At 48.3% G+C, this 22,351-nt stretch overlaps 8 protein-coding genes and 2 non-coding genes across 10 annotated transcripts; 4 read left to right on the top strand and 6 right to left on the bottom strand.

Annotated features, from left to right (window-relative positions):
* Nucleotides 1–311: 311 nt before the first annotated feature.
* Nucleotides 312–778, bottom strand: MGYG_02175 (hypothetical protein; the record flags this gene model as incomplete). Its single annotated transcript, XM_003174598.1, has 2 exons — nt 312–442; nt 511–778. The coding sequence occupies 2 exons, from the start codon at nt 776–778 to the stop codon at nt 312–314; spliced, it is 399 nt and encodes a 132-aa protein (XP_003174646.1).
* A 631-nt stretch (nt 779–1,409) lies between these two features.
* On the bottom strand, nt 1,410–3,377 carry MGYG_02176 (ATP-dependent RNA helicase mrh4; the record flags this gene model as incomplete). The annotated part of the gene is made up of 1 exon (XM_003174599.1): nt 1,410–3,377. One exon carries the CDS (start codon nt 3,375–3,377, stop codon nt 1,410–1,412), a length of 1,968 nt encoding a protein of 655 aa, XP_003174647.1.
* Nucleotides 3,378–4,105: 728 nt separating this feature from the next.
* MGYG_02177 (hypothetical protein) lies at nt 4,106–8,600 on the top strand (the record flags this gene model as incomplete). Its single annotated transcript, XM_003174600.1, has 4 exons — nt 4,106–4,177; nt 4,243–7,138; nt 7,197–7,927; nt 7,986–8,600. The coding sequence occupies 4 exons, from the start codon at nt 4,106–4,108 to the stop codon at nt 8,598–8,600; spliced, it is 4,314 nt and encodes a 1,437-aa protein (XP_003174648.1).
* Nucleotides 8,601–9,282: 682 nt separating this feature from the next.
* On the bottom strand, nt 9,283–11,255 carry MGYG_02178 (tRNA pseudouridine synthase 1; the record flags this gene model as incomplete). Its single annotated transcript, XM_003174601.1, has 4 exons — nt 9,283–9,493; nt 9,556–10,740; nt 10,805–10,984; nt 11,083–11,255. The coding sequence occupies 4 exons, from the start codon at nt 11,253–11,255 to the stop codon at nt 9,283–9,285; spliced, it is 1,749 nt and encodes a 582-aa protein (XP_003174649.1).
* Nucleotides 11,256–11,539: 284 nt separating this feature from the next.
* MGYG_10524 lies at nt 11,540–11,612 on the bottom strand. The gene has a single exon. It is a non-coding gene; the product is annotated as a tRNA-Cys (tRNA).
* Nucleotides 11,613–11,762: 150 nt separating this feature from the next.
* On the bottom strand, nt 11,763–11,868 carry MGYG_10525. The gene has a single exon. It is a non-coding gene; the product is annotated as a tRNA-Cys (tRNA).
* A 449-nt stretch (nt 11,869–12,317) lies between these two features.
* On the top strand, nt 12,318–13,859 carry MGYG_02179 (transcription initiation factor IIE subunit alpha; the record flags this gene model as incomplete). The annotated part of the gene is made up of 3 exons (XM_003174602.1): nt 12,318–12,412; nt 12,491–12,586; nt 12,656–13,859. The coding sequence occupies 3 exons, from the start codon at nt 12,318–12,320 to the stop codon at nt 13,857–13,859; spliced, it is 1,395 nt and encodes a 464-aa protein (XP_003174650.1).
* Nucleotides 13,860–14,876: 1,017 nt separating this feature from the next.
* On the top strand, nt 14,877–17,596 carry MGYG_02180 (potassium transporter 1; the record flags this gene model as incomplete). The annotated part of the gene is made up of 11 exons (XM_003174603.1): nt 14,877–14,934; nt 14,985–15,105; nt 15,177–15,313; nt 15,379–15,747; nt 15,800–16,268; nt 16,331–16,812; nt 16,873–16,918; nt 16,973–17,165; nt 17,221–17,264; nt 17,316–17,457; nt 17,522–17,596. The coding sequence occupies 11 exons, from the start codon at nt 14,877–14,879 to the stop codon at nt 17,594–17,596; spliced, it is 2,136 nt and encodes a 711-aa protein (XP_003174651.1).
* A 170-nt stretch (nt 17,597–17,766) lies between these two features.
* On the bottom strand, nt 17,767–19,438 carry MGYG_02181 (hypothetical protein; the record flags this gene model as incomplete). Its single annotated transcript, XM_003174604.1, has 5 exons — nt 17,767–18,208; nt 18,265–18,421; nt 18,484–18,687; nt 18,786–19,165; nt 19,224–19,438. 5 exons carry the CDS (start codon nt 19,436–19,438, stop codon nt 17,767–17,769), a joined length of 1,398 nt encoding a protein of 465 aa, XP_003174652.1.
* Nucleotides 19,439–20,893: 1,455 nt separating this feature from the next.
* On the top strand, nt 20,894–22,107 carry MGYG_02182 (serine racemase; the record flags this gene model as incomplete). Its single annotated transcript, XM_003174605.1, has 2 exons — nt 20,894–21,200; nt 21,281–22,107. The coding sequence occupies 2 exons, from the start codon at nt 20,894–20,896 to the stop codon at nt 22,105–22,107; spliced, it is 1,134 nt and encodes a 377-aa protein (XP_003174653.1).
* Between the last annotated feature and the right edge of the window lie 244 nt (nt 22,108–22,351).

The following is a 22,351-nucleotide window of genomic DNA, read 5'->3' on the forward strand; positions in this document are numbered from 1 at the left end:
CTTTCATATTGTTTTTACAACTTTGTTTGCTTTCTATGTTTGCTATTGGGATTTTCTGTTTGTATTTTTGCCGTTGTACATCCCGTCATCCATAGCTTCACTTTCAACATCTGTTTGAACTATACTAATGTGGAGAGATGCAGGTTGCCAAAAAGGGTCTGTCAGCTTCTACTTTGTAGCTCTCAGTCAAACCTTCGTACACTCTGGTTGGTATTACAGGCCGCGGATCCAGTCCAAAACCTGTCTGCTCCCGTCTTGCATTGGTCGTTCAAACTACTCAAGTAAATCCGTCTTTCCGGCATTCAGCAATATCAAGATCCTCTCCCCAACACCCCATGGCGATGTTGAACATCGAAGTGGTTATCTGAATCGGACGAATGACGGTAACCCGGCTCGTTGAGATTGTCGGCTTTCTCGAAACTGTCTATAGGCATGGGATCTCCTACATCTTATGAATTATCAGCAGGGATATATTCAACAAAAAATACCCTTGAACGAATATCTATCTACCATATCCCCTCCCTTTTGGTGTCTTCACTGGTGAATCTGGCTTTTCCCTCTTGGACCGTGATTCCTTCGCCTGTGACAAGCGTATCTTTGCGTTCTCAATCTCTATCTTCATATACTCGACGAAAACCTGGATCAGCATATCCAGTGCTGTGTCTGTATTGCCGTCTGATCGTCGTCTTCGACCACCCTTCCGACGACTTCTCTTATGTCTGCGTGAATGTCCTCTTCCCGATGAGGGATCCGATAGATTAGAAGTGACAGATCCCATCGTTGGTTATTGGCTTGTTCTTTTATTCCGGGGCTCAAAGGTAAATGGTGTTGGCAGATTTGTGGTGCATGGTTTCTTGTGAGACCTTGGACATTTTCTTCCTTTAAATCTGCATAGATTTTGGCTGTGGGGTGGATACATTCCGTGCTTGCTAGACGGTGGAGTTGTTTGTTTGTGTACAGTGCGAGTAGAAGCACCGTACTTGTAAGATATGTATATTAGAACTTAATAATGGACAGCGAAGATATTTGTTACTACATAAAGGCTTCGTGCCTTGGTTTGCTATGCACAACGGAGTATCTAGCTATAGTAATATCGGTTCACTAGTGTTGACCAAATTATTTGCCCACGGTAGCAAATATTTGTTAATGCTACTACTACTTGTGTAGTTGTGAAATTCGGCAAGTTTGGTAGGTAAGGATATGTTCTAGAATTCATTAATGTTTATTGCATTTCTATAGTATTCCAACTTGCACTCATAACGCCTCCAATCCGTTGCCCACTATCATACAATTTTAACCGGCGCCGGGGATTCAATGCAACATGAATGGTATATAATACAGGAGGACATATAAGAAGAGAAGATAATGAATATATGAGGAGAATTGGTGGCAAATGGCGGAGATGGTCGTTAAATCAGTGCTTGTCCTCTAAACATCGCTTCACGGACACCCTTAACAACATCCTTTCGGTCTTTCTTACCGACAAGGACGATACCTCGGCCTCTTCTGCCCATACGGCCTAAGCGACCGAGACGATGAATGAAGTCGATAGTCGAGTGAGGGACATCGTACAAGATGACGTTTCGAACAGCTACAGTATCGATTCCTCTGGATCCTAGGTCAGTGATGACAAGAACTTTGGTGTTGTCCAGTGACTTGGCGGTGCTGGCCTTTTTAGGTTCATCGTCTCGCAGGAATGGGATTGAGCCTGAATCAAGCTTCTTGCTTTTCATAAGTAGTTTCTTGTCCTCTTCAGAAAGCTGTGGCTTTGCCTGGGTAAATTCATTGAGGATCTCGGTTTGCCGTTTCTCGGAGGTGTCACGGGTTAATGCAACGGCATCGATTCCCTTTGAGGCAAGGAAACTGGCTACCTCTTCAGCTGATTCGCGTTCGTTGACAAAAACAATAATATGTTTTGTCTCTGGAGTGCCGGTGATGCGAGCAAAGGCATCTCCGTCGTCACCGCTCCCAGCCTTGCCTAGAGACCATATAACGTCGGCGCATGCAAGGGACTTTTTGCCATGGTAGGGTTCTTTGTCAACATCGACGACGCCAAGTTGAACTCTTCGAGGAATGGCGTGAAGATTTGGAGTAACCAGTCTTCGAATATTAGGGTATAGTTCACGAAGGCGGTTATCTAGGTGTCGAGGAATGGTAGCGGAGCAGAGGATGAGCTGCTTCAGAGTTGACGCCGCTTTTTCGATGATGGAGTTAGTGATTGGCGAGAACGACCGGTCAAACAGGGAGTCCGCCTCGTCCGCGACGATATGAGTTACACGACTTAAAATGTATGGATTGGACTCCGCAATTGAGCTAACCAGGTGCGGTGTACTGATAAGTACGTCTAAGCCAGCGGGGTTGAACAAGCTATTCCGAATCCTACGCGGGGTCTGCGAAGAACTGATAAGAGCGGAACGGAATTTGATGGTGTGGGAGAGCTGCTTGACTAAGTGGCCGACCTGATTGACCAATTCAGATGTAGGGACCAGAATAATAACTCGAGGTTTCGCAACATCCTGGTATGTATCTGGTGTTGTAAGTTCAGGGGACTCCAACTCAAATATGTTGTTCTTTTCTCGCCGTTCTTTCTCCTCTTGCTCCCTCTTCGCCTTCTCGTCTGCCTCGATCTTGTCTTGTTCCTTCTGGAAGGCCTCTGCATGTTTGAGAGCGTCCAGGACAGGGACAAGATAGGCCAGAGTCTTGCCCGAGCCAGTTTCCGCCGCAAGCAGGAATTGGTCATACTTGGGCGTAAGGTCGTCCGTTTGGGCTGCGGGGTCGGGGATTTTGTTATTGTTGCCCAACAGTGTCGGTATAGCGACGCGCTGTATGGGTGTAGGAGTGACATCCTCCATTCCCACCAGTGCATTCTTATACACGGCCTCGCGCACAACATCGAGAAGTGGGAACTGGTCGAATGAAGTAATGTCGGCAATCTTCTCCTTGATGGCCATACGTCGATTGTACGGCACGGGAGAGAGGGCGATCTGCATCTTCAGAGGCTTCATCCACGACTCTTCGCTCTTCTCCGTGTCCTGGCCTTCTCTGAACTTCGGTTTGGCTGCTCGTCTCAGCTCGGCGTCTGATCTGGGGCGTGCGGTATCCCGTAGGCGAACGCTGGTCCGGTTCATGGCGCCAAACGGGCTGTTTTCAAACCGGCCAGACCTCTTGGACTTCTCGTCTGGTAGCACCGACTTCGATACGTTCGGTGACAGCCTCATCCGCGAGGGCTTCCGTCGAGCATGGGCTGTCGAAGCTGCCCTGGAGAGCTGTCTCCATGGCTGCAGCGCCAACTCGCTGATGGGCTGCCGACTCGCGCGTGTGGTCTGGCAGTACAGGCACATGGACCTAGGCCCAACCGCGGACCGTACCGACAGCATCTCTCTTGATATCCCAGCTGCACGCTCCAATGACTTCTCCGTGATGTCGATGTCCTCGTCGTCGTCGGCTTCTTTTGCTTCTTCAGTATTTTTTATTTTGAGTTTTTGATACGCTTCGGCTAAACGTTTTACCGCGTCAATGACTCAGCCATGACTCAGCTGTCAATAAACTTGTTACTAAGCAGTTGTCATGGCAACAAATAGGCTTTTGCGTTTTATTTGTCAACACTTTATATCAACTCCTCAACTCCAACTTCAACTCCATCATCAGGCATCGAAGCACCATTTATCTTCTTCTTCTTCTCCTCTTCTTTTTCTCCTTTTCTCTAGACACAGTCTCTTCTTCGTCCTGCAGAGATACCCTGCTCTTGCAGCCCTCTTTCTGTTCCCTCATTCGTTAGCGCTTTGCGCGCTGCGCAAACTCGCTCTGTTTTGTTATTTGTTGTCGTTCGCGACTCGATTCTACTCTTCCCAATCCTTTGTGGAAGCCCTTTTGATTCCTCATTGTCCGGTGCTAGATCCCTTGATATCAGAGTCGCAGCATATCATACCAAGGGATATTACATTTGATCGCTCGTCGCGAGCCTTTGTTTTGTCTATTCTGTTCGAGGTAGGAGTGTCATTGATTGCCCCCCCTTTTTTTTTTGGAGAGGCGGGATCGGCCATCTTGATATCATGCTTATACTGACCTGTTTCATGCACAGATTTCAATATTTACTTATTGAACGATGGGTCCGGGTCAGCGCCCGCTCTCCGAGCTCAGCCCAGTGGCTCACAAGCGCAACTCGCCTAGTTGGAAGGTACGCTAAATCAGCTTTGCTTCTTCTTGCATATTCCTACTTGAAACATCTAACATACCCCGCAGGATCCGGCAAGTAATGAATCATCGCCATTTGAAAACTCACCATTGAGCAATGCTACCTCTCCGCGGCGCTTCTGGCAAGGCCGTGACGCTGGCTCGCCGTACAGGCCCGGCCACGAGAATAGCGATCCATATGACGGGTCCCCAAGGACACCCGCTGCAAGTAAACGATCATCAATTGAGAATTTAATGCGCGCGTCGCGTGTCAAGAACAGCAGCATGTTCGCTAGAGAGCACAAGCAGGAATACGATCCTACCCACATCCAGGTTTTGGAGAGGCCGCTAGCAAGCGGCAGGCCTCTAAGCCGCCAGTTTCAAAACAGCCAAGATGGAACAAGTCAGATTGATGCTCGACGTCAGCTCCCATCGCAATCTGCAGGATTTAGGCACAGTGGCGAGGGGGTGGGAGCATCGCCGTCCACGACCAAAAGCGGCGATGAGGACGCTAGTTCCCCAATAAAGTCGCCAACTTCTCAGTCGCCAGGTAAATCCTCGCTATCGAAAGCAAGCCGGTTTGACCGAGGATCAGCCTCATTCGACCCACGGCGCGAAATTTGGTCTGACGATGGCGACGAGAGTAGGGTCAGCATGACCTCTGAAGGATACAGCTACCATCGCCAGACAAAGAGTGTCACCTTCGATGCAGCTCCACCCCAAGTTAACGAATATGAGATGACCACACCAGTTCCTTCATCCGTGGCTTCTAGCTCGCGTGAAGGAAGCTTTGAAGATGCAAGCAACGAAGATAGTTTTGATCACAGCTATTCCATGGAGATCGAGGACAGTTTTGATGCCTCTTTAGAAGACACTGACAAAACTCCAGTTGTCCTCCCTGATGAATGGCGCTACATGAGCCCAGACAGCGCTAATGATGAGACTGTCGGAAGTGACGGGGATCCATTTAACGACGACTTTGGAAGCCCTGGCCCTGACATCAGACCAAGTTCTAGAGACTCCACCCTGTTCAAGAACCGCATTGAATCCCTGGACTCCAACGGAGAGCGCCGACCGCTTCCACCACTTCCCCCTTCGCAGTCCACTCCCCAGACTTCTAGGAGCTCCCCAAGCTCTGGGTTGAATGCCGCATTCGAACGTGGAAGCAGTACTCAGCGCGACATGCCACAGCCTCTTCGACCTGCCTCCTGTTCCAAATTGGATATCGCTAGCCCTAGTCGGAGCTCCCTCTCCCTAGAGGATAGACTGAAGTTGATGATGAGTGGTGAACATAGCTACCAGTCTGATGCGGAAACACAGCGCGAGAGGCGAATGAGGCGCGCAGGAGCAAAGGAGAGAAGTGTTGAGCGTGACCTTGATCATAGCCACAATTCCGAGAATCATGATGAGTCAACTGCAATTGAGTCTCCTCGCATTTCCCGCGAGTCAATTCTGAAGAACATCAAAAGGCAAGAAGAGTCTTCTGAGTTGAGTGACTATCATGATACTTCGCACGGCTCTGGAAATTACAACTCCTTGCCCTTGGACCCGGATGTACCAATTCCTTCGCTGGAAACCGACCAACTATTCGAAGACGAGACTGTTATTATAAAAGAAGAGGAGGATGAAGACGATATTGACCTCTACTCAGTCCCCAGTTTCGTCGAGAATGATACGAATGATGAGTCTGGCCATGCTGAGATGCAGGGTCACGTTGTAGATGACTCTAGCAGTCGCTACTCTGATACATCCAAGGACGACTTACCTACGCCTCCAGGAGGTACTTTACACAGCTTCGACATGGGATCCGGAGAATTGACCCCTACCAAGGCTGTTCATTCCCCTCGATACCCTGAGCATGATTTGCTGGCATCATCAATGTCCGGCGCTGATGCAGACCCTAACTTTGATGTTCAGTTTACATCTTACATCGATCAGTCCACACCTCCTGCTGAAGATCGGCTTGCGCAGCCTCCTCGCATTGAGCTGGAAAATATCCGTAATTCGCTTGATCGGCCTGGGAGCCCCGATTCTGTTATTCGTCATCCAATTTCACCTGCCGAATCCCCTGACCAGTCGCTTATCGTTCCTGAACCCATTGCGACTATTAAAGCCCCAGGTGGTACTTACAAGACACGCACCTCGTTGACTCCGGCAGATGTAAACACTATGGCAGCAACACGCCGCAGAGTCAGTGGTCAAGATGTTCCCGTTTCACCCATTGAGGAGTTCAAGCCTCTACCGCGTGTAGAGCAATCTACCAAGGAAGAAGAGAGCAACGTAGCTGAAGAACCAAAAGAACACAAAGAACACCAAGAACACAAGCCTTTGGAACTCGCACCACTGCCTGAAAAGTCTCGAATTAGCTCACTGGTTAAGCTTGACATTAAAATGGACTCTGGCAGCGATGGCTTTGGCCTTGATGCCGAGTTTGACCGAGTTATGGAGGCTCAAAAGGTAGCATTTGACATTCCCTTTTCTCAAGACCCAACACAGGCATTAGACACAGGCAGTTCAGCACAAAAAACTCCATCCACCACCTTTGACAGAAACACAGCTGACACGACTACAACAAAACAGAGAGGCTACCTCATGAGACAGAACACGAAGATGGTAGTTGCAACAAGCCGTCCAGAGGATGATGGTAACACGGAATCCCTAGCTGCTCCAAGCTCCCCAAGGAAAGCCAGCCAGCAAACCTGGACGACTGAGCCTTGGACCCCCAAGGCAAGGCGCCAAAGCATTAAGATGGCCGGATCAATTCCTCGCAAGACAATTGCGGAGGAGCCTGCCCCACCGCTACCTGGACAAGAAAGCACTGTTAAGGATGCATCAAAGGGCACCGAAGAAGCCGCAGAGGCTGAAGCTGGCGATGCCGGTGACAACGCTGGAGAAGATGCCGACCGTGGAAGACTTTTTGTCAAGGTGGTTGGTGCTAAAGATTTGGACCTTCCACTTCCTCGAGGTAAGTTTCCTTCCGCTAATTCTTTGAAGAATAATATGTGCTCACATTATTTATTTAGGTGAACGATCCTACTTCTCGCTAACTTTGGACAATGGTTTACATTGTGTTACAACCTCGTGTCTAGAGCTCGGTAGATCCGCTCCAATTGGCCAGGAGTTTGAGCTTGTAGTTATGCAGGAGCTTGAGTTCCAGTTGACTCTGCAGATGAAACCAGACCAAATCAAACCTAAACCACAGCCGGTACGGCCCGCTTCCCCGGCTAAAGCTCCAAAGCCACAGAAATCGTCTGCCTTTAGCCGTGTCTTTGCATCCCCCAAGAAACGTCGGGAGATGGAGCTTCGCCAGCAGCAAGAGGCACAACAACTGCAGAAAAGACAGGCCGAAGAAAAGGCGTTGGCCAACATTATAGACCCTTGGGAGAGAGTCAGAAAGATTGTGGACAAAGATGGTAACTTTGCTCGCGCTTACGTCTCATTGGCTGATTTCGAGGAGAAAGCCTTTGGCCGCCCACTTACTGTTGACGTGACTTGCTTTAACGAATGGGCCATTGATGAGACTGTAAGCAGTGTTAAGAGCAAACGAAGCACTGCTACCACTGTCTCCCGTCGGCCTCCATATAAGATTGGTACCTTGGAACTTCAGTTGCTGTATGTTCCCAAGCCCAAAGGCGCAACTGACGATGACATGCCAAAGAGCATGAATGCCTGTATCCGTGAAATGAGAGACGCGGACCATGCGGCTGCTAGAAGTTGGGAAGGATTTTTGTCCCAGCAAGGAGGCGACTGTCCAGTAAGTCACCTTTTCAAATATATTAATCTGATAAGGTACAGGCTAACCGAGGAAATAGTACTGGCGTCGTCGTCTCTTCAAACTCCAAGGATCCAAACTAACTGCCTTCCACGAGGTTACTCGACAACCTCGTGCCACTATCAACTTGGCCAAGGCAGTGAAGTTGATCGATGACAGGTCATCTCTAACCCAGAAAGAAACATCTGCCAAGGGTGGCCGCAGACGTAAATCTGCGTTCGCCGAAGAAGAAGAAGGTTACATGTTTGTCGAAGAAGGTTTCCGAATCCGTTTCGGCAACGGGGAGGTCATTGACTTCTACGCAGACAGCAGAGTCGAGAAGGACGGTTGGATGAAAGTCCTTTCTGAAACCGTTGGAAAGGGCCATTCCTCCGGAAGTGGCCAAGCCAAACCGTGGACTGACCTCGTCCTCCGCCGTGAGAAGAACCTCAACATCAAACGGGCCGTTGAGGAGAAGAAGCCACCAACCGTTGAAGAAAGAAAGCTTGTTAGACACTCATACGCACCTCCACCTCCTCCAAAGGAGCAACACATTGGCCAAACTCGGCCAACCCCTGGGGCTATTCCACGCCCCAGACACCAACCACAGCTATCACAGCCCAACATCAGCTCCCAAGAGGCTCGACGCCAAAAGACCCGATCGCTTATCTTCTAAAGGGTCATTTCCTTTCTACTCTACTAGGACTGTAGTATAGCACAATCTCTGGCAGGTAATCTGTGCTTTTTTCCTCTCTTGTTACCTCAAGCACAAGTCCCTTTGTCGATTTTCCTGGATAACTGTCTCTTCCCCCAATGCCCCTCGAATGCCCCTCCCTCCATGCCATTTTCTTCTTTTTTCTTTCCCAACTTTTTTCCTTTTTCTATTTCATATGTCCATTCTTCTGCTTTATGTCTTTTATTCTCTTTTTGCCTTGCTATTTTGCACTTTCGGGGAGGGTCGTCATGACACGCTTAATGAATATACGCAGCTGTGATATGATGATTGATTGGTCAAGTTACACGTCTACACCGAGGAATTTACTATTTCTCTACTTACCTTTTACGTACCTATCTCCCCCTTTCCTATTTTCTTTTCCCAACTAAAGAAAGCTAAGTAGTCTCCTCCTCCTCTCTTATGTCTTCTATGTATTTATTCTGTTAGAAAAAATGGGATGTCCCAGTCATAGCCGTTTTTCACAGATACCATTTCATTGTAACAGGAGAATTAAAATGAAGTAGTAATTGTTTTTTGTAGCTGGATATGTGGATGTAAAGTGTTCGTTTAACTCCAATATTGTGACTACAGCTATCTAACTATATACAGCGACCAAGCGCTTGCTCAGTACGAGCTTCAATCACTAACCGCCATCTTCACCGTTATCCACAACCTCTGCCTCGGACTCAGACTCGACCTCTGCGAGGATCTTGCTGTCCGCCTTCCTAGCATCTTCCTCCTGAGCAGCAGTGGGCTGAACAGTAGATGAGCAGCAAGCAGCTAGACCACCGGAAGTGACATATAAGAAAGTATTTTCCTTATAGCTGTCGATATGATTGAAGAACGTCCCGAAACTGTAGGTAGGATAATTAGTGTCGGCCAACAAAAAGAAAGGGCGTGTACGTGTCCAACATACGCATGTTTCTCAGCTTCCTCCGTGAAGATACGCTGATATATCTCCTTAAGCTTAAACTCATCCATTTCCTTCTCATACTTATCAAAATCAAGTATCTCCCTACCCAGCACTTCTGCCTTTTTATTATACCCGTCGAAAATAGGTCGTTCAAGCAGCAGTCCCAACCCCGGTGCTTTGGGAATCGGTATCCTGGAATTCTGATAACTTTCATTGATACGGTTGATATCTGCTCCGCAACGAACGAGCAAAGCAACCATCGCAACCATCTTTCTGATCTGATGCATCATGAAACTTTGGCCGTGGACTTTCAAACTCAGCCATTCGGTGCCGTTGATTACGACAGGGTCCCTGGAGATTTTGAAGGACTTTATTAGGCGTCTTGCTGAGGCGTCACGGAAAGTCTTTTGGATGGTATAGTTGTGGAAGTTTTTGGTGCCGACGTAGAGGGCTAGTGCTGCGTTAATGCGTGCGAGACGTTCGGGGGGTATACGGTATTCATTCTTGGCTTCGAAGTAGGCTGTTCTGATGTCCTTAATGGCCACGTTGACTTGGGCCTGTTCATCGGGTGTGAGGTCGGACTTTTTGGCATCAGTTTCACCCACATTCTCCTGGCCAGCTTCTCCGTCCTCATTGCTGCTTGAAGTTGTCTTGTCTTCTTCGCCGCCAACGGAGCCAACGGCAGCTTGAACGTAGGGTTTGATCTTCTCTGGCAGAGCATCTATTATGGGCTGGATGTGCTTCTTGTCTGTCTCTTCCCAATAAGACTCCACTTCAGCCTGCCTCTCTTTAAAAGCTTCCATATCGCCATGCTTCTCCGCCATTTCAACCATTTTCTGAGCCAGAAAAGTGCTCGGATGTGGTGGTAGGAAGCAATGCGAGGGTATCAAATATTCGTACATGCGGGAATCGCAGAATTGATAGGCACTGAACCCCTTGGTTGCCGGGATGATACCCCATACTCTGATTTGTGGATTTAGTTTCTCGTTGATCTTCTGCACTACGTCTGGGTCTTCGATGATGAGCTTGAGAGAAACAACGTTGCCGGCAGCATGCACACCCTTGTCTGTTCTTGCACAACGGACAAAGGATGATTTCTTGGGATCTACAGCGTTGGCCTTGGAGATGGCGTTGGCCGCAACAAAGGCGGCAAATAGGTCTCCTTCAATGGTCTTTTCCGTAGGACATCTATAGAGTAGTTAGAGGGACGAGCTCGAAGTAGTCATATATGTGGCGGTGGTGAAGTGCATACAGCTGCATTCCATGGTATCCGGTGCCGGAATAGCCCAACATGACAATAACCTTCTTCTTCGGTCGCCGTACGTCAGCATCGATGTCTTCCTGGGAGAATTGAGTAGCATATATCGGCATTGGACTCTCTCCTTGCTCAATCTTCCTCCGCTTGGACTCCTGCTGGTCGTTCGCTGCGCGCCTATCTATGTGTTTATTCCTGACTTAGTTAGTTGGCCCTGATCAAGATGAAGTACACTAACAGAAACAAAACCATCACCCAAGGAGAATCTAGCCTACCTGTAAGCCTTCCTTCCCATATCTTTTTGTTTGTTTCGGCCACCTTTTCCAGCTGCGCCGGAGTCCATCTTCCGCTTGTTGCTGTGCTGGTCTGCGACAGCCTCCTGTGCGGCAGGAGGGTCGTCTTTGGCAAGATTCTCAGCCGGACTGGGGTTCTGCACAGCTGGGTCCATGCTGGGCGAATTGAACTTGCAACGTTCATCTATCAATGCTGCGGTTGTTCGTGCTATCTTCGTCTCTTGTTCCTCCTCTTTTTTCCGTCTTTTCTTGTTATTTTCAATCTTGAAGTCAAAGATACGGCTTAGTCAGAGTATGACTAATGATTCTCACGTGATATGGCATTTGAGCCGCAAAAAGAACAATAAAAGCGAAAAAGGAGAGCAAACAACGAGCATCGCAGGCATAAAAAGAACATCGTGTTGACAGTAGAATATCAAAAATACTACGGATGCAGTTCAGGGCCGACCCAGAATCGAACTGGGCACCTTACGATCTGCAATCGTCTGCGATAACCACTACGCCACCGGCCCGGGGATGTCGCTTGCTCCCCCTCGGCAGGCTTTCGTTTGGATGTCTCTAAAAATACGCAATAAATAAAATAAACAACTGGCAACTTAATAAAGAGACAGACAGACGGAGAGAGCAGAGGGAAGAAGGTAAAAAAATATGCAAAAAGAAACAGGGCTGACCCGGAATTGAACCGGGGACCTTGGGATAATATATCACTTCTGAGTTGTGAAGAAACATAGCTGCAATCCCCTGCGCTAACCGCTGCGCCACCAGCCCGTGTTGTTGTGGTGTGTGCGTAGCCAAAGCTCCTGTTATGCGGGTCTAAGCGAGGAGCGCAATGACTCTTGCTTACTCATCTTTTTAGTCAATCATTAGTCATTAATGTTACTAAGCGCTTACTCAGCGAGTCGATGACTGTAAAAAACATCATAAAAAAACGACGAAATCTTCGAACCTCGACGGACATCGCCAGCTTCAACGCCCACGGTGCAAGGAAGGCGGACAGCCAGATCGACGGCTACTGATCAGATACCGAAGCGCTGCTGCGTCTGTCTCTCGGCTTCTCGCTCACGGCCAGCTTTGCTGCCGCGCGGAGGGCGTCCCTTCGGCCTGGCGCAATGAGATAGGCATATATCTTCCCCCCAAGCAACACACTAGCTGGCTGACAGCACTGCTCGCATTACTAGCAGACAGACTGCAGACCTGATCCTGAAGAAACAGCCAGCATGGATCTCGCCGGCACGCTCATTCGGATGACAGCGCGGGCTTTCTACGAGACCCGTCACATCCTGGTCATCGATGCCCTCTTCATACACTCAGTGTATGCCTTGCCTCCTCTTGCCTTATGAGTCTTGAGAGAGGTCTAACTAATGTCTTCTATTCTTTCTTGATACTACAGCTTAAACGCCGAAGATCTGGCTCTTCTCCTGGGAATGCAGCAGAAAGACGTGCGGAAGCTCTGTGGTCGTCTCCGCGAGGACAGGCTTATAGCTGTGTATGTCTCTTCGTCAAAGAGAGGCGCGCTAGAAGAAGACCGGGGATGCTAACACTGATGCCCTATCAGACACCACCGAACGGAGATGCGAGAAGGCCAGACTCGGCCTCGCGAATACTACTACGTTCCGCTGTATCCGGTTATCGATGCGATCAAGTACCGAGTGTCCCGCTTGACCTCGTCCATCAAAGCGCAGTACACCCCGAACCAGGAGAGAAAGGAGTTTATCTGCCAGCGATGTTCGGCCGAATGGACCCAGCTGGAGGTTCTCGGCAGCGTAGGGCCGGGAGGGTTCGAGTGCCTGCGGTGCAACGCTACCTTGTCGCCCGTGGATGAAGTCGAAGGTGCTGCCGCGGATCGGAGCGGCCATGAAAAGAACAGCAAGCTCATGGCACAGTTGGACTCCATCCTGAACCTGCTGATCCAGATCGACTCTACCGAAATACCGCCCAACGATTTCGATACTGCATGGGAGCACAAGGTGGACGTGATACGGAACCAACACACGAACCCGACCAAAGTTGCGATTGCGGTCAACAAAAAGGGTTCGTCGGCCGTCAAAGGAGTCAACAAGACCGATGCTTCGGCGCTGGAGGTCAGCCTTTCTTCCTCTGCGGAGAGGAATGCGGAGGAACAGGCTCAAAAGGAAGCACGCAAGGCGGCTCTGGAAAAACAAAACGCTCTCCCGGTCTGGCATACTCATTCCACCGTCTCTACCGAAGCAAGTAATCTGCCTACCGTCAAGGTCGAGCCGAACGGTGCTGCGTCAACTACCACATTGGCCGCCGATGCCACCACTGAAGACTCCAAAGTTGGCATCAAAGACGAAGATGAGGAGAAGAAGGACATGGACGATACTATTGCGACTTACTACGCCGAGATGGCACGGGAGAAGGAGCTCGAGGCCGCGGAATCCTCCGATGATGAAGACGAGGACGACGAGGAGTTCGAGGACGTCAGTGCCACTCCCGACGCAGGTGCACAGTCGGACTCCGCCACGGTCACGGCCAACGGGACCCCCACAGTCAACGGAAGCGGAGCCGGCAGTGCGAACGGCACCACCGCGGCGAGCGGCAGCAGCCTGAAGAGAGAGCTGGACTCTGAATCTGGCACTAGCGGACCCAACACGAATGCGGGGACGCCCATTACGCCCGCTGAGGAGGATGGGCCGGCGGCTAAGAAGGTTAAGATGGAGACGGAGACGGAGCCGGTGGTCAAGAAGGAGGAAGATGTAGGTTCTGACGAGGACGAAGAAGAGTTTGAGGACGTTTAAACATTGCGTCCGTCTTCTTTTCTTCTTCCTTTTGCTTCTTTTTGCTTCTTCCATGCTTCTTTGCTTGTTTATTGCTGGACTTTTCTTTTTTTTCACCATGTATCGGGCGTCCGGGATGCATCCACCATTTGCTGTCAAATTTTTTTCTACCACCGTGTACCATTATATTAACATTAAATAAACATTAAACACAGCTAGCTACGAGCAAATTAATAGCAGACTCTATTATTGCCTTTTCATCTGTTCTCTTATTTTATCCTTAACGGCTTAATGAGCAACCTTTACTCAACCAAAGGTCCAAAGCGGTCTGCCGTACACCGCAGCATCGCAAGGTATCCCGTAACCAACCCCTTAGCTGCATCACCCCCTATCAAATATCAAATATCAATATCAATTACCATCCAACAGCCCTCGCATCCGTGGCAACCAAACTCTCCGATTCGAAGCAAAGCTTGATTCACCGCTCAAAGAAACAAGCCCTAACTAGCTAAATTAGCTAACAAAAAAACGGCCCAGTCGCCCCCTTGATTCCGCGCCGGCAGCACAAAGTAACTTCCCGGTATCAAATTTGACCAGCCTCCAGCCTCCACCCACATGGGAAAAGAAGCAAAGAAGTGCACTTTTTGCATGCCGTGAGCTCGCTAAAGGGAGCCGAGTGACCAACCGGTCAGCTTCGTCTTTTCACCAGAGCGTACGGAGTGCAGCAAGGAGACGCATCCTTGCCCCTGTCCCTGTCCTTGTCTCTGGCCGGGAAATTTCTCTCCTCCGTACATATAATATAATCCTTCGCCTCTTCTTTCAATCTTGCGATACAGAATTATCATTTTCACGCCCGTCGAGTTACCTCCTCATACATTCACCGGGTGACTCGTTCTATTTAATTGCTGCTGCCGCTGCTGCCTGTTCTTCAGCTTGTTGCGGCTGTGATAGTGATGTCTCAGTTCAGACGTGCTTTGAAGCCGCCCGCTGCGTATCTCGCCTCTTAGATAGTTTGCAGGTCGAATCCGGATGTTCAGGATGTTTTCTTCGAGAGTGTGGCCGCGTGTGTCGGCGCCGTCGTTTATCATGGTGCATTGTACGTTGATCTCCTTGATGCTGATGAGCGGCACTGACGGGGTTTGATAGATGTCTATATCGTGGTACTGGGCCTCGTCGGAATGGTGATGATATACCCACAGAAGAATATCAGTGCGATCGATGCCTTGTTCCAGGGTATGGCAGCTGCCACGATGACGGGACTGAACACGTACGTAAAGACCTTGAAATACGGTCTAAAGACTCGATGAGACCGGAGATATACTAACTCGAGTGGCTTAGGGTCGATTTCAAAGGGTTGTCTATCTTCCAGCAACTGGTGCTTTATATCAGCCCTGTACTGGGGAATATCTGCTTCATCAACTTCATTGTCGTCCTGGTACGATTATACTGGTTTGAGTCCAAATTCAAAGAAATCGGTAGGAAGACTTGACCTTTTACCAATGGTACAACGGGCAAAAAACGATGTTAACTGAATGTCAAGTGCGGTTCTCTCGTCTACCATCTGCAGAGCGGACTCATCGTGTTGAGCATGGTCTAAAAACCCATAAAACAATTGGCTTAGCTACGGCTATAGAAGAACCGACTGTTCTACTACCTGAGCCGGTAGAAGCCAAAGAAGCAGAAGGCCTGAAGCATCGAAATTCTCATATTCCGGATGAAGTTCTGGATGAAAAGGAACAGGATGGCTCTAAACCGACAGTTGTTGAAAAACAGCTACCAATTACCGGGCCGGGACACGTTTCTTTCTCGACAGATACCTTTAAACCAAGGGAGAAGGCACTGAGAATTCCTGGTCCAAGAGAGTTTGAAGCCGGCCATAGAGCTCATGAGGTCGATGAAGAAGCTGACGGTGAGATCTTCTCTAGATGATTTATAGCTATGCTGTGCTGATGAAACCCCAGGAGATGAACTCACCAAAGCAACATCCATCGATCCGTCGCTTGTAGGCGCCACGAGTGTACGTGACAGAGGAAAGCTAGAGAGAATCCTATCCCATGCAGCATCCGTGGAACAAGCTGCTTCATCGGCTTTCGTTCTGGGCAGTGCATCTCGTCCTAGGTCTCGCTCTCGATCGGTTTCCCGTTCCCTACGGCCTCTCAGCAGAACTGGTTCGCGAGGATCCCAAGCGCCGTATCTATCTTATACGCCTACCATAGGCCGGAATTCCCAGTTTCTGAACCTAACTGAAGAACAGAGGATTGAACTCGGTGGTATCGAATACCGAAGTTTGAAACTGCTAGCTAAGATAGTTGGCGGCTATTACTTTGGATTCCTACTGCTTGGTTCTGTTCTCCTCATAATTTGGGCTTATACCGCGGATCCAAGTCACCGGAAGTACCTTTTAGAGAACGGAATACATCCAGTCTGGTGGTAAGTTGTCAGCCTTAGCCTATATTTCCCTCCAGCGGAACTGTGAGATTGACATTGTAAAGGGCCTTTTATTCCTGCATGACAACGTATAACAACCTAGGCTTCGCGCTCACCCCAGATTCCATGGTCAACTTTCGCTCTAGCACATTCCCCATGCTCTTCATGACCTTTCTCATCATCGCCGGCAACACTGCTTACCCATGCATGCTCCGGCTTATCATATGGTGCATGTTCCGCATTTCTCCCAAAACTTCAGCTATCCGTGAGCCGTTGAATTTCCTTCTGGACCATCCCAGACGATGTTACACGCTTTTATTTCCCAGCCGGGCGACATGGATGCTGTTGGGAACACTCGTGCTACTTAACGGTCTCGATATCATGCTCTTTATGATTCTAGACCTCAAGAACCCGGAAGTCACCGCGATAGATACGACGTGGCATCGATTATGCGCAGCGGCTTTTCAGTCTACTGCATCAAGAACGGCTGGAGCTACGACATTTGCTTTGTCGAAGATTCATCCTGCTGTACAATTTAGTTTGATGGGTGAGTTACTATGACGTTATTCCTACTTGTGAATGTGTACGGCTAACATATATCTGGTAGTGATGATGTATATCTCCGTATTCCCGGTAGCCATCAGTATGAGAAAGTGTGTCAACTCCATAGAATTTCTCGTGCGTAGTCTCGAACTAACCTGGTGTAGTACAAACACATATGAAGAGTCATCTCTCGGTTTGTACGAGTCTGAAGAAGAGGTTGACGAAAACACGAATTCCTCGTCTTATCTTGGCCAGCATATCAAGAAACAACTTGCTTTTGACCTATGGTACATCTTCCTAGGCGTTTTCCTCATAACCATAGCGGAGGGTGATAAAATTGCGGACCTGACTGATCCAGTATGTTATATCCCAAGAATCAATTGGCCTGTTTGTATTAACTTACACCGTCCAGGCCTTCCAAGTCTTCGCCATCTTTTTCGAAGTAGTTTCTGCGTAGTAGGTGATTCCCAGCGACTTATATAGGATCATCAGCTGACGTGTCGTCAGCGGAAATGTTGGTCTTTCCCTAGGTCATCCGACTATTAACGCTGGCCTGTCCGGTAAATTCACTATTGTTAGCAAGCTAGTGATGTGTGCGATGATGGTACGTGGTCGCCATCGTGGACTACCATATGAGCTTGACCGGGCGGTACGTACAGTTGCAAGGCTCCGCTTTCATGATCTTACGTACCATTCTAACTCTACAACTGTAGATTGTTTTACCCGGTGAACGGCACAGGAGAGAAGAGCAGTCCCGAGCAGGAAGTCAAGTTGTGTCAAATAATTAGATCTCTTAAAAAAAATCTACACTAGAAGGTGGATATAGTCTATCATGAATGAACTTTTTTTTTAATCAGCCTCAATGGACCAATGCAAGTCGGAATCGCAAATCTATCCCTTATCCCCCCTTTCCGGTTTACCCAAATGCAGTCAGTCATCATACAATGTCAGGTCCCCCTTATACCTGAGCCTTGATTTTCCAATTCACCCAGATCATCCTTGCGCTAAAATGTAGTGCTGTGGCAATAGCCATGGAAGATCCTGCGACGATCCAGACGCCCAGGTACTTGCTATGCGCCTTACCCACGTCTCCTATTTCTCTCACTGCTGTGTTGGTTGCGGAGCCGCTAATCGTGGCACCAGCAATTGGATTACCGACTAACACGCCGATGGCGCCAATTGTATAGCCCATACCAATCATGGTTCCATACTGTGCACGATCATCGCCGGCGAAGTTGGATAAAATCATCGGTGGAAGGAAGAGCACACCACCTGAAGCCAAGGCGTAACAGGCAGCAAGAGCTACAAGTCCGCCGAATGTTGATGTGGTCAAGGTGTACATATATAGGGTCACGGTCGATAAACCGCAGCAAATGATGAGAGTGTTCGCACCGCCAATGCTAGCGATTGTGTTAACAAGTGGTAAATATTTCCCGAGGAGACCACCGAAACTTACTAATGCGCTAACAAGGCGGGAGGGAGCCGGCTGATGGCTGAAACAGCGTTTATGATGCTGACGAGGCCCAATGTTCCCGACTGGACGTTTAGCGCCTTTGCGTAGGCCGTCAGATAGAAATAAGGAATGTAGTTGGCAGCCATTGTGAAGCCGAAGGCTTGATGTATCCGTTAGCTTTTGAATTTTAGACTTGTTATCAGGGGAAGTGTCATATCCTACCGATGACAAACAACGTAAATTTTGGATCTTTGAAGTAGCTCACGTTGATCAACGGTCCATGTTTGAAGACGACCTTCTTTGGAGTCATCACCAGGCATGCTGTCCCAGCAGTGAGAAGTATGATAAGAGCGTATACTCGAACAGTCCAGGCAAATCCGATTTTTGAAAACAGTTTGTTTAGGACGATTGGCACGTAGAAAGCAGCTAGAAACAACCCCAACTCGTCAGCTATATGTGCTCGTAATATAACCAAAAAATGATATCGTTAACTAGTAGGTGAGCTAGTTGAACAAAATACTCACTAAGTGCGCTTCCCGTAGACGCCACACCTGCAGCAAGCATCTTTTTCTTTTTGAACCACATGGACAACATTGCTAATGATACAAGAAGCAGCATGCCACTTCCAATACCAACACAGATTCCTTGTGTAAGGAGGACCTGGTAGTATTCCTTACAGACAGAGAGTAACGCAGTCCCAAGGACAATCATACCAGTTCCAGCATATAGAACCTGTGTTGTGTAGCCTGTATCCATGAGATGGCCAGAGAAGACACCAGCAAACATGGTGAGGAATGCTTGTATAGATCCGATCCATGATATGGATGATGCTGTGTATGAGGAGCCTAGAATTCCAGTTTCTAGATAATATGATTGAAATACACCAAAGACGGAGGTTATGCCCCTGTTATAAAAACGTTAATTGACATCATCCAAAATCAAAAGGAAACGTTGTTGCATACCATGAATTAGCAAAACATAGCCAGGCACCAAGAAGGACAAGCCATGCCCTGAGTCCGCCATCGACTTGGTCCGTTTCTGCTATGATATTTTCCTCACGCTGAAAACATTCGGAAGTACGACGGCTTGTCTCCAATGGTGTATGGACTGGAGTTGTATCTGTAGTAGAGAATCCTTTTTTCTCTGAAAGTTCTTGATGTGGATGGGAGGGATGCATTTTGACTAAGGGGCAGACAGATTAAAGAGAGATAAACAATGATTGATGTTAGTATGAGCTTGGGCATCTGATAGAGATGGGCGTAACCGAGTTGGGACTGGAGACATAACAGTCTTATATAGATATACATATCAGCGATGCCCTTAACTAGTTCGTATTCACAGTCGCAAAAAGAAGTAGGTTCTAGAGGGGCAAATGGAAAGAGATTCCACCCCCCCTGAGGAGTCGTAAGCGTTTCACAGCTGGTAACTACCTGATCACAACTTGCCGTAGATCTTACCGCAACTCATACCCAAATGTACCAGTAGTCATAATCAAGGTACTAACAAGGCGCTGCTAGTAAAGGGGGTTCGGTGGATTCTGGAATGACGCCAACAAGCCAAGGTGGGATCTACCAGCCCAAGTATTCTCTCCTTTTTTTTTTTTGGTTGCCAACATTGTCATTACATACGTCTGTGAATCTATAATGCAAAATTAACTTGCCGAATGTGGGAACGTGACGGTAGGAGTGGCAATCAGCATCGGGCTATCTCGAGCAAGTGTTGAATATTTGCTTGTTGTTTGCACGGTTCATCTCATCCCGAGCTTGTCAGTTAAGGTTAAGGCCCGTGATCCGAGCTCTTGGAAGAAGAAAGTTAGATAACAAATTAAACTTTGGTTAGCTTGCCAGGTTTAAAGTTAAAATTTTGTAAACATATAACCGCCGGGAGAGCTGAACTGTCGACGGAGACCGCATAGATCAATCCATACCGACTAGATACCTGGGCAACATTGCCAAAAGAAGCATGACGGATGTAAGAAACACAGTTGCCGATAAGGAGATGCAGGCCAAGATGTTATACCTTGATGAAGGAATGGCATGCAGTAACTCTCTGCTGGAGCCTTGGTTGGAACTGAGTGGGTGATGGCAAGCCTATAATTCGTCCATGGCCGCTGTAACTTGGTTTCAGGGCTGTGTAAACAAAGATCTTCAGGGTAACCCATAGTTGCCGACAGTCCTAGAAAGGATACGATAACTTCGAGACTTGTTCTCCTGGATGTTATCTCCTTGTGGCAACCTTGGTGATCCGATCTGCCTTTGGGTAGTTGATCAACGGCCAACTAATGAACCCACATGGGCATAGGGTAGTTATCGAGCATATTATCTCGGCGAGATTGAAATTTGACGTTTTTATATGTCAGATATCAGTCGGGATTGGGCTGAAATGGCGCGAGCCAGAGCAATGGTGACAGACGTCTCGGAATTCTCAATATAAAAATATATATTCCCATGATCGTTGTCTGTCGGATATCTGAAACTCACAATTTATACCAAAAGGGGGAAAATCAGTAAAGCTAGTGACTTGTTGACACATTTGGAAAAGGTATTTCATTATAGATTGTGCACTTCAATCTTCGGCACCTCTCTTCCTCTAGCCTCGCAGATTGAGGCCGCTAACTATTGCCTAGGTAGATATGCCGGCTGTTGAAACGTCTCCCATCACGGGAGTGCACTACACCTCAGAAGAGGTCATTCATGCCTATAAGGAAATCCATGACTTCATCGACTGCACGCCTCTTCATAAAGTTGAACCCAACTCTGCCTTAGCAAAATTAGTCAATGCTCGAGTTTGCGATGCTGCCCGAGATGTTTCTGTTGAGCTCTATTTCAAGCTCGAGAATCTCCAGCGCACAAACTCTTTCAAGATCCGTGGCCTCATGTGCTGCCTATCCCGAATGTCGGACGAGAGACTTGAAAGGGGAATAGTGGTGTTCAGCACAGGTATGTATCAAGCCTCCTCGTGTACCTTATTGGATTGTTTATGAAATTCGACCAGGAGTGGTATTAATGTTAGTACGCAGGAAATCATGCCTTTGCAAGCGGATATGCAGCCTCCCTCCTCAGTCGCATGCGTGGCGTCCAGATACCGGTGCACGCATTCATGCCTCCGACGGCATCCAAAACCAAAGTCTACCTCGCAGAGTCACAAGGAGTACAAGTTCATCTCTCAGGAAATTCTGTGACAGAGTGCATGCAAATTGCAGAAGCTTTTGCAGAGTCACTTGGTACATCTGTGCTCGCACCAGCAGATGATTACGACATAATTCGAGGCCACGGCTCAGTGGGTATTGAGATTATCGACCAAATGCAAAAACAGGAGAACTTCGGCGCCACCAAGCCTGATGCCATATTTGTTCCCACTTCGGGCGCCGCCCTGCTTGCAGGAACAGCCGTTTACTGCCAGCCACATGGTGTGAATGTGTACGGTACTGAGCCTGCAAAAGGGTCGGCCGATCTTTTGGCTGGGAGGAAGAGTGGGAAAAGAAGAGAAATGGTGGATTCTTCAGTCAACACTATTGCGGATGGACTGCGATCCTGCGTTGCGCCCCGGGCTTGGCCTGTCGTCAGCAACAAGGGGTATGTTAGAGATGTCTTCGGCGTCAACGACGAGCAAATCCGAGAGGCACTAAAGTTTTTTGTTACTGAGACCAAGACACTCGCCGAGACTTCTGGGGTGGTCCCACTGGCTGCCTTGCTGTTCTCCGAAGAGTGCAAAGAAGAGCTGAAACGGTTGGCGAGGAATGCAGAGACCGGCAAGCTGAGGTTGGTAGTCGTTGTTACTGGAGGCAATGTCTCGCTGGAGGCGATGGTGGAGGTTCTCATGCTGGATACTGTGCGAAACCAGTAGTTGATTAAGTTGCAAAAAGGGACATACAGTTAGAGCTGACGCATACTGTTGGTGTTGGATAGACAAAATAAATCTAGGCCATGTAATTCTTTGAAGATCTTCATAGATGTTGTCAGTTGGAAATTTCACGATCCGTTAAAATTCGATTCTTTAAAGGGCAAAAGGGGCAAGAAATTTAAATGGATCTGATCTACTTGCAGCCCCTTTCGTGGTTGGAAAATGGATATTATACTTAAGGCTGTCG

This window comes from Nannizzia gypsea, genomic scaffold, assembly GCF_000150975.2.
Source record: "Nannizzia gypsea CBS 118893 supercont1.2 genomic scaffold, whole genome shotgun sequence".
Taxonomy (NCBI): Eukaryota; Fungi; Ascomycota; class Eurotiomycetes; order Onygenales; family Arthrodermataceae; genus Nannizzia; species Nannizzia gypsea.